General features: G+C 39.8%; 1 protein-coding gene across 2 annotated transcripts; it reads right to left on the minus strand.

Annotated features, from left to right (window-relative positions):
- Positions 1–4312: 4312 nt before the first annotated feature.
- Positions 4313–14089, minus strand: LOC124868065 (galanin receptor 2a-like). 2 transcript variants are annotated; one of them, XM_047364863.1, is made up of 5 exons: positions 13058–14089; positions 12627–12759; positions 12372–12542; positions 11405–12242; positions 4313–6695 (listed from the first exon to the last, which is right to left on the minus strand). In XM_047364863.1, exons 4-5 carry the CDS (start codon positions 12232–12234, stop codon positions 5708–5710), a joined length of 1818 nt encoding a protein of 605 aa, XP_047220819.1. In that variant the 5' UTR covers positions 12235–12242; positions 12372–12542; positions 12627–12759; positions 13058–14089; the 3' UTR covers positions 4313–5707. The 2 variants fall into 2 exon arrangements, with proteins under 2 accessions (XP_047220819.1, XP_047220820.1); XM_047364864.1 differs by having other exon boundaries at positions 12372–12759.
- Positions 14090–15693: the final 1604 nt, after the last annotated feature.

Below are 15693 nucleotides of genomic sequence, written 5' to 3' on the forward strand. Positions count from 1 at the left end.
GTTTTGGTCACTTTTGAATGTTGGTGGTGCTTTTACACTCGTGGTAGCATGAGACGGACTCTACAACCCACACAAGTGGCTCAGGTAGTGCAGCTCATCCAGGATGGCACATCAATGCGAGCTGTGGCAAGAAGGTTTGTTATGTCTGTCAGCGTAGTGTCCAGAGCCTGGAGGCGCTACCAGGAGACAGGCCAGTACACCAGGAGGGGTGGAGGAGGCCTGACTGCCATTAGGTACCTAGATGAGATCCTCAGACCCCTTGTGAGACCATATGCTGGTGCGGTTGGCCCTGGGTTCCTCCTAATGCAGAACAATGGTAGACCTCATGTGGCTGGAGTGTGTCAGCAGTTCCTGCAAGATGAAGACATCAAAGCTATGGACTGGCCTGTCCGTTCCCCAGACCTGAATCCGATTGAGCACATCTGGGGCATCATGTATCGCTCGCTCCATCCACCAACGTCACGTTGCACCACAGACTGTCCAGGAGTTGGCGGATGCTTTAGTCTAGGTCTGGGAGGAGATCCCTGAGCCTCATTTTGACTTGTTTTAAGGACATTACATCAAAGTTGGATCAGCCTGTAGTGTGTTTTTCCACTTCAATTTTGTGTTTGATTCCAAATCCAGGCCTTCATTGGTTAATAAATTTGATTTGCACTAATGATTTTTGTGTGATTTTGTTGTCAGCACATTCAACATTGTACAGAACAAAGTATTCAATGAGACTATTTCATTCATTCAGATCTAGGATGTGTTATTTGACTGTTCCCTTTATTTTTTTGAGCCACTCACCGGTCACTTTATTAGGTACACCTTGCTAGTACCGGGTTAGACCCCCTTCAGAACTGCCTTAATCCTTCGTGGCATAGATTCAACAAGGTACTGGAAACATTCCTCAGAGTTTGGTCCATATTGACCTGATAGCATCACACAGATGCTGTAGATTTATTGGCTGCAAATCAATGATGCGAATCTCCCGTTCCACCACATCCCAAAGGTGCTCTATTGGATTGAGATTTGGTGACTGTGGAGGCCATTTGAATACAGTGAACTCATTGTCATGTTCAAGAAACCAGTCTGAGATGATTCGTTTTTATGACATGTTGCGTTATCCTGCTGGAAGTAACCATCAGAAGATGGGTACACTGTGGTCATAAAGGGATGGACATGGTCAGCAACAATATTCAAGTAGGCTGTGGCATTGACACGATGCTCAGTTGGTACTAAGGGGCTCAAAGTGTGCCAAAAAAATATCCCCCACACCATTACACCACCACCACCAACCTGAATCGTTGATACAAGGCAGGATGGATCCATGCTTTCATGTCAAATTCTGACCCTACCATCTGAATGTCGCAGCAGAAATCGAGACTCATCAGACCAGGTAATGTTTTCCCAATCTTCTATCTTCTGTGTGTGTGTGTGTGTGTGTGTTTGTGTGTGTGTGTGTGTGTGTGTTGGTGTGTGTGTGTGTGTGTGTGTGTGTGTGTGTGTGTGTGTGTGTGTGTATTCAGTACAGTATACAGTACAGACCAAAAGTTTGGACACACCTTCTCATTCAAAGGGTTTTCTTTATTTTCATGACTATGAATATTGTAGCTTCACACTAAAGGCATCAAAACTATGAATTAACACATGTGGAATTATAATTAAAATATATGAATGTTAAATTTTCATCATGACATTATGGAAAATAAGGAACTTTATCACAATATGCTAATATTTTGAGAAGGACCTGTAGATGATGATTGTTTATTTTTATCAATTTACAAAATGCTAAGTGAGCGAAACCAAACATACAGCCAAAGTCATTCAGAACTATCTTCAGCGTAAAGAAGGACAAGACTTACTGGAAGTGATGGTATGGCCCGCACAGAGCTCTGATGTCAACATCATGGAGTGTGTCTGGGATTACATGAAGAGACAGAAGGATGTCAGAAAGCCTACATCCACAGAAGATCTGTGGTCAGTTCTCCAAGATGTTTGAAACAACCGACCAGCCGATTTCCTTTAAAAACTGTGTGCAAGAGGACCTAGAAGAATTGATGCTGTTTTGAAGGCAAAGGGTGGTCATACCAAATATTGATTTGATTTAGATTTTGTTCATTTTGTTCATTCACTTCATTTTGTTGATTGATGAAAATAAATGATTAACACTTCCATTTCTGAAAGCATTCTTGGTTTACAGGATTTTTTCACACCTTTTTTTATGTGGTCTAAACAAAAATCCCTGCTTAAATTTGTGATATGTGGTCAGAATTTAAAAATGGTTACCTTCAATGCAACAGCCAAGTAGATTCCTCAATGCGACTCACCTGCGTTGTGCAATGACGACATATCTTATTAGAGGTAATTCATTAACCTCTGCATGTAAAGCATCACCTTTTGGACTTCTTCAAAATTGTAATGTTTGTTTTCTAAATACATTAAAATAAAACAGGATTTTGGGTCTGGCTTTAACAATTTACTAAATGGAAGAAAATATGAGTAACAATATCAATCCCACACTGAAAAAGTGGATGAATTATACCTTTTGATATCACTGTCATTTGTATTTTCAAAGCCAGAAGAGCAGCAGTTTGCTTTTTTTATTTTCCTTTACTTGTCAAAATTACCCCCTCTCAGCCAACGATATTTTTTCATGCAATCTACATGGTGCAAATAGTGATGGTCCTTGAGAATGTCACAAAATATTGTACAGGACTGTACATATATTAAATAGATTTATTCTTAAATTCCGATATTTTGCTTTTTTAGTAATTGGGCAAACTGCGTCAGCACAAAAAAGGGTTTAATGTCAGCACAAATTTAGGGGCCTTTTGAAAATTAAACAGATGCATGATTCTACATTTCTTAATCACTGGCAAAAACCTTATCTAAAATATATGGTACATAAAAACATTGAGGTAACTATAACACCAATATCTGTAGTATTTGTGTTGCAAACAGTGCTGTTCTTTAGGACTCTCCTGCATTTTTCTATTGCTGTGTTTTACATTGCATTACATAAAATGGGATTTACACAAATAAAAAATATTTCCTCAACTAATATCTTATTCAAATTATGAGCAAAAGGCATCTATCTCTCTGGACTATATTGGTGCAGAGAGATGCTATTTGCTTAGAAGTGAATCCTCGTTGAGTTTCTCTGCAGTTCAAGAATTTCAAAGATGCAAAAAGTCTGGTGTGTGTCCCTTCTCATGTGTAAATAGCTTTCTGAATTTGCCTCAAGAGCCATTTAAACTCTTTAATCTCAAAGTGAAAACACTGGAATAGGGATACATGTAGTAAACCATTTCAGGAAATCAAATGTTTTTGGTACATAAAAATAATAACATTAAAAATGTATGTATCACAAAATATATGTGCTGTAAACAAAGTAAACTGCAGCTAGGAGCAAATTTAGGTAACTTAACATTAATGTTAAACAGGATATGTAATTCCTGGGTGAAAGGAAATACATATCCTTTCACCTATAAAAGCTACTGAATGTAAAACATGTGGAAAAACATCACGTCAGAAACGTGAGGCAGTGCTTTGCCAACAGTGTCAAAATGTCATCATCTCAGAAAGTTAGGATTGTCTTTGTAAAGCTAAACTGTGGACCGATGTAAACATCTAAGTGTTAGGGTTGTTTTGCATATTTAATAATTCATTCTTTAAGTTGTAAATCATGAAATTAATATTCATTTATATGAGTTTTTCCACATTGTGTCTGTTTTTGTTGGCTTGACAGTTCTGTGATATAAGGTCAAACCAAGAGGTGGATGATCTTGTAACAAACAATCATTTATTTATTAACTTTTGCTCATAAAAAAACTTCTGTCTGCTTCACCATCACATCACTGTTGACAAGATTGCTTTTGCAAATGCTGAAACCAATAATAAGCTTATTTGACACGCTCCAGCAGAGTTACTGGCTTTATCACATTTAGCAACCTGTGAGAAAACTGAGACTTTATCAAATTATTTTTTCCAAACAGGCTAGTGTCAGCTACTTTGCATGCTTTACTGGACTGTACTGCTGGGATATATTGCATATGTTTGCTTTTTGTCAAGGGTTACATGCTGCGTGTAAAACGTACAACAAATGAGCAGCAATTAAGCATAACTGATTTTTTTTTATCATAGTTGTTCCCCTATGATTCTGCAGCTTAAAACTTCACTTTATGATCTTATTTTAAAATTATTATGTATTAATTACATTACATTCAGGTATAGAGTGAGCTATTACAGAGTACAGTAACCCCTCATGCAGTGGCTCATAAAAGTATTCATACCCACTTTAAGTTTTTTAAAATATGTCACACAGCCACAAACTTTGATGTATTTTATTGGTAATTTATGTGATAGACCAACACAAAGTATGCGTGATTTTAAAGTGGAAAGAAACAGTCTGTGGTTTTCACACTTTTTATTTTACAAATAAAAATTATTGGTTTGAATTTGTACTCAACCCCACTGACTAAGTACTTAAAATAACAACCTTTCATTCCAAGTGTTTTGAGGTATGTCTCTACCAGCTTTGCACATCCAGTAATGTTCACTATTTTGTCTTTGCAAAAGTTTAAAATCAGTCCGGCTAAATGGGGTGAGTTGGTAAACTTTATTTTTAAAGTCTGGACTTTGACTGAAACATTCTAACACATGAATATGCTTTCATCTAAACCATTCTGGTGTAGGTTGTCCTGCTGGAAGGTGAACCTCTCCCCCATTTTTAGGTTTTTTTGCAGGCTTTGACACGCATACTTATGCTGTTTTTAGCTCCACCCATCTTCCCATAGACTCTGACCAGTGTCCCTGTTCTTGTTAAAGAACAGCATCCTTGTAAGCTTGACGCTGCCCCACAAATGGGTTTCCATCTGAGGGTGGTGTGTTCAGTTCGAGGTACAATGTTAGTTTTACTCCACATTTGTTAGCCAAACAGTCCTCTTTTGGTCTAATCTGACCATGATCATGTTCTTCCAAGTTGTTTCCACCCACATACTCTGTGGCAAACACCTTGGTTCAACATGTCTGCATATGAAAATTAAAACTAAAACAGCAATACCTCTATCTCTTGGGGGTCAGGTTTATTTATTAGTTCCCATGAGCCACAGTTAATAGTGTGAAAGTGCATTCATGTCTCTCAGTTTAACGCTGAAACCTTTTGCAACATTCTCGATTTTATATCAGACATTGTTGTGATGGGAAAAGCCCATCAGAGACGTGCATGCAGTATGTTCCAATATTGCACAATGAGAAAAGGTCTGATTTTATTCTGTAAGCAAAGAATTCACTGAGAACTATGAGCATTTAATGAAAGACAAAAAGAATCTGTACAAAAGCTCATTAAACTTTAAATCCTGCTGTGATATTGTCTCAAGCAGATGATAGAAACTGCTGTGACTATGATATGAGTTAAATTTTGTGGCACATTCCCACAATCTGTCTCTCCTACTGATAACTAACTAGATAAAACTCCAGTTATCCCTCCTGCTGAGGTTAACTCATCGCTGCTCCCTGCGCTTTTCCTCAAAAGCCTAAAACATTACTAGATGCAGAAAGAATGACAGCATAGATTTGGCAAGTTTATCCACAAAACAGTTTGTTCTTCACTGTATTTATCAATTCAATCAAATGCAAACTGTGAACCAGACAATGTTTTCATTCCCTGCAGGACATAAAGAGGAAATTCCTCTGCGCTGATAGATCCAATAATCTCCAACCTTCATAGGCTCGTTATATTTGTTGTTTCATTCTCCGTCTTTCCTTCCAGGAAATTTTTTTTTGATGCTATGCTTCTGTGCTGACTCGCAGAGCAAAATGCATCCATGCTCAGGGTAATGACGTCCCTATCATCGATTTGCAGACAATGAATTCTGTCCTCTGAATGTCTCCTCAGTGGTACCAGATCCATTTCCACACGTTCACTTTGCAGAGGAAATGATACCACATTTGTAGAGTGTCTTCTTGCTGGAATGAAGTCTGCTTTTTGTGAGGACTGCTGAACTGAGTGAAGTTGGCAGGGGAATAAAGAGCTGTTGTACACAATGGGACTAGATTGACACCAGTCTGAGATACTTTGGTCAGATCCAGTTCGGCTGTCTGAACTATCTCTTACCTCTTGCCCTAGTCCCTTGTGTCTGGCTAAGCCAAACAGCCCAGGGATTGTAACCACAGATGCAGATGCTGCCACAGCAGCAGCTATTCGGTGGCACTCAGCAGCAGACATCTTGCTCTCTTTAATAATGGCTGCAGGAGCAACCACTGCAGCTGAGCTGGAGAATGATGAGTTACTGAAGAGAGCAGCAACTTTCTGATAGTATCTTGTCCGTATGACCTTTGCAGAGCGATACAGATCTCCTATGAAACAGTAACAAATGGGGTTAAGGCTGGAGTTTGTTAGGCCCAACCACTGAGCAAAGGGACGTGCCTGCAGGAGCCAAGACGACGGCCTCTGTTCGCAGTCAATGAAAAGGTCAGCCAAGTACAGTGGCAGCCAGGACACTGCAAACAGAAGCACCAAACACACCACCATCTTGGCAATCTTCTGCCTAGTCTTTAGGCGAGAGATGTGAAGAGCTTGGCTGCGAGGATCCAGATCCCCAAATGTGGATTTTCTTCCTCCCCAAAGTCGTCTGCCAGTGAGGAAACCGATGGTGAGGTTAAACGTCACGGGCAAACAATAAAGCATCACGAACAGCAGGACGTTGTACCTGCAGAAGAGAAGACAAGCAATTAAAAAAACTTACCAGTTTTATTATAAACAATAATTTTGTTTTATACAGAGCACATGGCCAATTTAAGTTATATTAAATGCGTAGGATCTAGATCAAACATTTTTGTTAACCCTTTGCCTAAGTACATCGGGCTATATAGAAGCACAATACAGATATTTTTTATGAAGATGGCACGCTGCAGTGTTCATTTATGAAACTACAGGAGTTTGTCCTGACCAAAGAATCAATATCTTTTAAAAACATTGGCAGGTTGCCATTCCATAGAGAGGTTTACATACATTTGTCATATCAATTCGAAAATCAGTTTTGGTCTTTTAATGACTTATTTGAAACATACCAGTAAATTTGTAATTTTTATTTATATAGCACCTTTCACAGAAAAAAATCAGAAAGTGCTTTACTATATAAACATATTTACAATGCAATGATTGGACAACAAACAACTTTAAGGGTTTTTAAAAACAAGGTTTTACTAAATTTATTGCAGATATTCTTTTGAATTTATTCCACACAATAGAACTCATGCAAATATATCATATACCTCTACTAATATTTGGTTGAATGTGCCCTAGCAAGTTGCACCTAAAATTACTTATTTAAAATTATGGCTGGATATTTGACCACTCTCCCTGACAGGGTTAATTACTGAGTTCACATGAACTAGTAGCTTTCCTGGCAGAGCCTCCACTTTTAAGCATGCTAGTCAGCTTGGTTCATTGTCCAGCAGGAACTCTCAGTTGTGTCCAATTTTCAGATATTTAGCTGTTGATTTCAGTTAAGGTTCAAATAATTGGAGGTAGGTTTTTATTATTTCCACTTTTTGCAATACATTAGAACAACTGGCAGCAAAGTAGACACTCAGCTTGTTGCTTGACAGTGTTCTTAGGGTTAAAGGCCTTAGCCCACTGTCTCCAAATATGCTTCTTGTTATTGTGGCCATTGTGGTCAACTGCAAACATCAGCCAATTAAAAATGTTAATTTCTTTTTTGCTCACTGCCTTCTCAGTCCATGACAATTACTGTGGACCATTACCTTGGTATACCAGCTGTTTTCTCTTTAGCCTTGAGCCTTTGTTCCTGGATTGTTCCTGACAATGCTAGCCAGTTCTCTTTAATCTAACGGTGTACAGTTTGGGTCAGATGGTTGAAACTTGGACACGACTGAGTGTTCCAACAGGAGAATGGTCCCAAATGAACAAGTTTTGGTTTCAGAAACAAAACTAGTTCTAAAACTGATTAAATGGGGGAGGGAGTTAGGTTTCTGGGATGGCCATTTGCGACCTTAATCAAACTGAAAATTTGTGGACTACGCTTAAAGGCCAGATCGGTGCCAGGAGATCAAGCAGATTGAATAAACTCTACTAATTCTGCCAAGAAATGGCTCTCTTCTTGGCAGAATTAGTTGAGCTGGTAGTCAGTGGTAGTCATATACATAGCCAGAATTATGCCAGAAGCTTGATAAATCGTTACAAACAGCATGTGGTTGAGATATAACTTGCTAAGGAACATTTATTCAATTATTAGTGTATGTGTGTGCGTATTTATATATTTTAGCTTGTATGTGTAATTTTGGTCCTGTTTAGATTAGAGAAAACCAACAAGAGATTTGAACTTTGCAAGGAAATCTTGTTTGCTCTAAGCAGAAGGTAAAGTTGTGTGCTGTACTCATTTCACCCTGGAAGAGAAGGAGTTTAAATAAATTATTATAAGCCCAAAATCAATATGAAATCCATGTTTATATAAACGTCTCACTGTATCTCTCTCATGCACCTCTGAAGGTGCATTTGTTCTTTGCTTTGTTTTTTAATTTCAGTGGTTTGAATGCAAATTAAAGAAAAAGCCCTTCAAGGTTTATAATTCTTGGAGGAGCTTCCAGTTCCCAGGTTACCTCAGGGTGTTATTTGTAATTTTCTCCTCCAAAAACACCTATTCTTTTCTTTGTCTTCATGTTTCTTTGTTGTCCGCTAACAATTAACTGAGATGGCCACCCACTGTCAGCCTGCCAGCCTGAAGAGAAGCAGATTTCAGGAATTGTTGGATTTCTCAAAATACTTTTTATTTGACATTACACTAAATACAATGCCTTGCAAAAGTATTTCTTCCCCAAAACATCAATGTAATCTATTGTGGTTTTATGTGATACATGTTTCACAATATGTCTCTGCCAGTTTTGCAAATCCATAGAGACTGAAAACGTTTACCATATCATTGTAACACAGCTCTACCTCCATAAGAATGGATGGGAAGTGTATGTGAAAAGAAATTTTTCAAGTCGTGCCATAATTTCACAGTTGGATTTAGGTCTTTGACTGGGCCATTCTAACAAGTGAATATTCCTTGATCCAAACCATGTGCAATGTGCAATAAGTGGTTGATTTTCAAAAATTGTGCGTGCAATGGATAACAGGTGCAAAAGAGGTGCAGACCGCTCTATTGAAATGCTGAAATCGCATGTGTTACTGGCTGGCTGCTACTGCTCCCAGCAGAACTGGAGGAAGAGGAAACAGATCCTCTGCTGTGGCACTTAAAACATGCAGAGGTTGTTGCGCTGCATCATTACGAATGATCCAATTGCTGATTTTTTCCTTGTGTCCATTCTGCTCCTGCTTTTCTGGACTTGTGATTTTTCAGCTGCTAAAAGTGATTTCAGCATCCAGTTTGCAAATGAAGGATTGAATCTGCCTTTTAATGTTTTTAATTCTTTCCTATTAATTCCATTTTCAACATCAAAGCACAGTAGGTACTTTGCATGATGTGCAATTAACATTAACAGGCCGTGTGTGCTTGATCAGTTATATTTACACTTTGTCATGATTAGGTTTGTGCGCGTTCAGCAGCAGATAACAGCAATGGTTCCCTGGAATGATCCAGACGCAAGAAAGAAGTGTTGCAAGGAGTTTTATCATAAGAGATATGTCATGGGTTTTGTTTGTATTTGGCTCCAAATTAGAACCTTGATAATTCTACATAGAATCCTTTAATCTCATCTATTTTTATTATTTTTATTTTTGACAACCCAAATCTGCCGACACATGTACACATGATTCTCTCTCTGTTATATGTCATTCTATCTATGCCGCCTCCTCGCCACAGTGACAGCAGACATTTTTCGTCCCACTAAGCACCTGCATTTCAAACGCGCTAAATCTTCACATAAAAAAATCAGATTGCGGGTGGTAAAGGATAGCATTTGCACATCCCCCTCCATTGAATTTGCGCATTTGGGTCATGATCATATGTTTGCATATTCATGTAGGCAAACACGATAAAAGGTTTGCGAGTGCTGTTCCGCTGATTTTACACACGCATTCCGATTAGCACCTCGTTTGTATATCAGCTTTGCGGACGCAAACATTTTTGCGGGTGGTTTTGTACACGCAAACCTTTTGAAGATCAGGCCCATAGTGTTTTGTATGCTGGCCAAAAAGTTCAATTATGGTCTCATCTGACCACAGCACCTACTTCCATGTGTTTGCTGTGTTTCCAACATAGCTTATGGTAAATTTCAAAGAGGACTTACTGAATTCTTCTTTGAACAATTTGTGGAGCCCACTATTGACAGGTTGTCCTTTTAACTGATTCTCTCAGCTGAGCTGTATATTTCTGCAACTCTGCCAGAGTTATCATGAGCCTATTGTCTGACATTGTTGCTGTTTAACAATTCCCTTGCCTGTCCTGTCAGTTTAGGCAGGCGCAGCTTGGTAGATTTTAATGTGTTTAATGTGTTGTAGCTTATCTAAATGCATCGGCAGCCCACTGGACCTCTCTCTATGTTAATTTGCTACTGTGTTCATATGAAAGATACCAGAAGTTATGATGATGGCAATGTCATTTCTGCTTGTATAGTCCGAGACCCCAAGAAAATGGGGTTTGATTGTGTTGTTGTGTTAATTTTGTTCACAAATTGAAAAGTGATTCACGAATAATGAAGCTATAAAGGCAAAGCAGCTACATTTATGCCAGAACATGCAAGAGTGTACACAGTGGCTATTATCTGAGACTCTTGGGACCTCGTTTTTCCTGGAAAAGTATTCACAAACACACCACACAGCCAATCAAAATTGTTTCCCTGACAATCTTCTTCAACTCAGTCTAACATGAGAAGACATTTACTGGTAACAACGCTGCCCAGCATGAAAATTACAAGTGGTGGACGCTTATTATCAGGTACAGCCAACACTCCTGGGTGGCTTTTAGCTCAATTTATCACAACCCTGGAGCTCAGTTTCATCCATCCATGGATGAGCTTAATCTGAATGCTGAAAAAGAATTTAGATCATTCAACTTGGGTGTACTGTGGAGACTAATATGGATGCATTCAACATTGCGTCTCCTCCTTCTCCTACAAACAGCCACACTCCTTTGGGGGAAAAGTTGACGCTATATTTTGAATAGAAGTCAATGTGACTTCTGGGCTGTTTGGTGTAATAAATGCTCAAAATAATTGAACAGATAGGTTTTGTAAACAGGTGCTCAAATATAATGCCAGACAAGGAAAACAATTATATGATGTAACCAAGCACCAAATAAAAATAAAAAAAACACTTCTGTTTGCTTATTATATGCTTTTATTGCACTAACACGTTGTTTTGATTCAGATTCAAACTATAGGGTCTACTTTCCCCCAAAAGTGGGCGTGTCAGGGGCGGAGTACCCAGTTGTTTGCATTTATCTATAGTACCTACCCCTGCTTAAGGCGAAGCTGGGGCCACTCCTCCTGGCACACCAAGATGGTGAAAACCTCAAAGCTGAGCTCTCGCCGCCGGTTCATTACTGCTATTGGAGCACACATCATCGATGACACTACCCACACCAGAGTGACTGTCGCCAAGATCCTCCGGCGAGTGAACATGGAGCGAGCCTTTAGAGGAGATCGGACGCTGTAGTAGCGGTTCACGCTGATCACCGTCAGCGTCAGCACACTGGCAGACACCGAGACAGCCTGTGTAAAGGGCACAGCCCGGCAGAGGAGGTCACCGTATACCCAGGCAGTGTAGATTTTGTTCCCCAGAGTGATGGGCATGCATACACACACCACAGCCAGGTCACACACAGCCAGGTTCACCAGAAGGCTCCGTGTGGCACTGACACCTGCGAGCCGGCGACTGTGCCTGCTGGTCAGAACCCGCAGGGACATTAAATTCCCAACAAATCCCAAGATAAAAGACAAGGAGTACATGATGGTCAGAGCGATTGTGCTGGGCTCATGGAGGGTCCATAAAAGCATATTCTCCAGGTCCTTCAAATCAGTATATGAGACGTTAGAGAAGGAGAAGGGAAAGGAGATATTAGACTCGTTGATGGCTGAGGAGGAGGTTGGGAAAAATACAGGAAAGGAAATAAGGGGGGAGTATGGAGGAAGGGAGGAGGGCAGGAGAGAGGGCAGGGGATGATGGAGTGGAGAAGTAGAGCTGATTGTGGATGTCAGCACTGGAGCAATGTGGAAGCTGATAGAGTCGTTGAGTTTCTCCCAAAGCAGAGTTGAGAAGCTGGGCTGGTCCTGGATTTGATCCATGCTGCTTCCTAATGAAAAAATTATAAACATTATTAAAACTAGGAGCAGAAAACTTACAAATATTCATAATCAAAGAGGTTTCTATTGGTTGCCATTAAAATCCCACAAACACTTTAAAAAGGACATGAAAACCTCACCAGTTATATCAGATCAGGTTCCACATTCTACTTCTGTGGTCTCCCGCTTCCTCAGGAGCGTCTCGATAAAAACCTCAGAAGCACCACAAAAATTATAGCTCTCCATCTTGAACCACATGCTATGAGTCAGCTGGAGTCATGATGTTGTTCAGCTCTGGTCCCAGTGCGCTCCTTATGTAACATAAGCATGTTCATTTCTCCTGGGAGTGGCTGTACAAACCTGATAATTCACCACACATTAATAAACTTTCTCACCTTCAAGGAAGGTAAACCTGGTGCATACGTCTCTCATTCTCCCCTATTCTTCACCCTGTAGGACATTTAGTCCATTGTCCTGATCAGCTTACAAGGAATGTCACAGATATCAACAGCAACTTTGGATTCACATCTGAAAAGAGTAAAAACAGTAAATCAGACAGGAATGTTTTTAACATCTCTTCTTGAGTTGGATCTCTGAGGCCACTGAAACATGCCGCCTTAAGTCAAAGAGGGTTCTTACTATAAATATATTATGCATCTAAAAATATATGATTTGGATTATTATTATTTTTGTTATTAGATATTGTTGTATAAGCCCTGAAAATAAATTGGAACAATCTTAATTATGTTTAAATTAACTCTATTGCCTTTAACAATAAGAAAAAAAAAAAAACAGTCACATTTTTGTCAATATTTAGCCTACTGACATGTGTGGGTCCTCTTTGATGCAGAAATCCTCAGGGTGTTCTGGAAGAAGCCAAATAACGACATGCAGTCATGGAAAAATAGTCCCAAAGTTGCTCCAGGATCCCTACCAACCGGTGAATAAACTTCCTGCTTGGTGTTTAAAGCCGCAGGGAGACTTGATGGTGGAGATCCGTGTATTTCCCTCCTCTGCCTTTTCTGACGATGATCTGTGCGCTCTCCTGCCAGCAGGAGCACCGAGAGCAGCCGCCAAGTGCAGGACTGAGAGACGACTGAGAGGACTGAGGGGAGGGAGGGAGCAGCTTTGGCCCGACACACACACATATACACACACATACACATGCGCACACATATATATCACTGTGCACTCATCCACTAAGCACCTATAGCTCTCTGAAACCCTGTAATCAATCAGAGCTGCTGTCAGTTTACTCGGCAGCCTCCTGTTAGCTGAAAGCGGGGCCACTTATTCCAGTTCAGCCCGAAAATCTGATGGTTGATGTGTTTTCTTGAACAGGAGCTACTAGTCCTTCTTTTCCTTCTACAGGTTATAGGAGGCAACAGCTGTGGAAGGGAGATGAATGCAGGCTTTAGTCAATTTTCTCTTCACATTCGAGTTCAAACTTTTAACTGAATTAAAGCCTACAGTCTAAATACCTATGTATTTTAGTAATTCAATAAAAAGAGGCAAACTTATATTACAGAGATCCCATCCGGGTTTCAAAAAAGGCAAAAAATTTCAATATCATTAGAACTCTTCTGACAGGTCAAGATGTGAAATAATTATTACCCTCAGTTTACTCTTAAATGTGTCAAACTAATTGTTTGCCAGAACGGGGGAATTTTGGTTTGGAAAGTGCTGGGAATCCAAACCATGGTTGACTTCAATCAAGGGGTCTTCTAGGCATTTGGTGGGACGTCTTTCACATGCCTTCTCAGGGAGTGGTTCTGAAAACGTCCCACTGGGAAAAGGCCTTGGGGCAGAGCAAGGGCTCAGTGGAGAGTTTGGATATCACAGCTGTCTTGAGAACATCTCTGAATCTCCTCTGATGAGCTGGGAGTTGTAGCTGGGGAGAGATCTGATGATCTCTCTTTGTTTGTTGCTTTTGCAACGTTGTCCTGAATAATCAGTGGATGGATGGATGGATGGATGGATGGATGGATGGATGGAACTGGTGTGAGGGAGGCAGGCAAACTGGCCTGTTTCCCTCACATTAAATTAGACATGTTAGACAAGAAAATGCTGCAAATTTGAGTTGCAAGTGTTTTGGGGAGGTGTCTGTTTGGTACACCTCCATAACATAAATGGAAAGGTGACATTATTAATCAACTGTTCCAAGAAATATAAAATATCAGGTGTTTACCAGACTGCTCTATGGACATTGTTTGCAGATTAAAGATGTCTATATCACCAACAATCTAAGTTTCTCTGGGTAAGCTAACTGGGTTTTGCCTGCCAGTTGCATATTCAGCACCAGAGAAACATCTGTTGCTGGTGCTTGATTTGAACCTGAAGTCCGTTGGTTCCAGAATGGCCAGAAATTCATCTGATTAGAAGTGTCTCATTTTGGCCCACAAACAAACTGTGTTGTCACACCTCCTCTGGGAAACAAAAATGGATTTGAGAAGGCGCAGTTTCCATGTTCCCAACGTCAGGTGTCGACGATGGGAAGTATCTTTACACTCAGTGTTTGTTCGGACTGGAACTTCCATCAGACTGGATGGTGGTTTCTCTCCTGCCACTGGCCTGGCACCGGCTCTCTCTGGATTCAGTGGTGAATTTAACTGGCTTAATGAGGTTAGTTTCGCGAACGCCACTGGTACCTGAAACAAGAACATCACAGCCGAATCTTAAAACAGTTGATGAGGTTTTATAGATTGGTCAGGCAGAACCTCTGCGATGGTCCTCTGTTTTACACATTGAGATTGCCCAGTGCTGTGTCATCAGACGTGTACATGGCACATTACACAATCAAGGTTGAAACAAAATTCTATTTTTCAAAACCTTCTGTTTAATCAACAAAAAAAGGGAAGGCCCAGAAGACTTGATAAAATTATCTTTCTGGCTAGAAGCACCTTATACTCAGGTTTAAACCCACAAATAATATTCTAAGGAGAAGACAAGAATGCATTCAAAGTTTAGCACTCTATTTAAATGTTATAACTGATCATGAATTAATTATGGATCATTTTAAATGTGAACTAGTGGGATCCCAATGTTTATTTCAAAACTAATTTTGAGGTGTACTGACAGGCATTGAGCAAACAGTTTCATGATCAGAACACTTCATTGACATTACACAAACAATCTCAAGGTAAAGGCTTTCTCCACGGGCCTTGGTTGGAGTAACTACATGTGGGACAAAGGTCGTACCTGTGAATTGTGATCACTACACATTTTCTATTTTTTCAGCTTTATTCTAAAATATGAACCATATCTTCAGTTAATTCTGTTGACTTCCTTCAATTAAGCTACTGTGGGGACACAATGGGTATTGGCACCAAATATGAGTAGTAATAATTTTTCGTAACATATAAAAAAGGAAATTAAGATAAAGACCCAAAACTGTGACCCTTCTCAATAGAGAAAAATAACAGATTGAAAAGGCAGGATTGTACAAAAATAAAATAAAATGTG

The sequence above is a fragment of the Girardinichthys multiradiatus genome, chromosome 5 (genome assembly GCF_021462225.1).
Source record: "Girardinichthys multiradiatus isolate DD_20200921_A chromosome 5, DD_fGirMul_XY1, whole genome shotgun sequence".
In the NCBI taxonomy this organism is placed as follows: Eukaryota; Metazoa; Chordata; class Actinopteri; order Cyprinodontiformes; family Goodeidae; genus Girardinichthys; species Girardinichthys multiradiatus.

What these genes read in the sequence shown, in the direction of transcription:
- LOC124868065 (XM_047364863.1), bottom strand. Translation starts at nt 12,234, where the DNA reads ATGGATCAAATCCAGGACCAGCCCAGCTTCTCAACTCTGCTTTGGGAG. An exon ending in CAGCTTCGCCTTAAGCAGGG is followed by an intron (nt 6,696 to 11,404) that starts GTAGGTACTATA and finishes TCTCTTCTGCAG; the next exon opens with GTACAACGTCCTGCTGTTCG.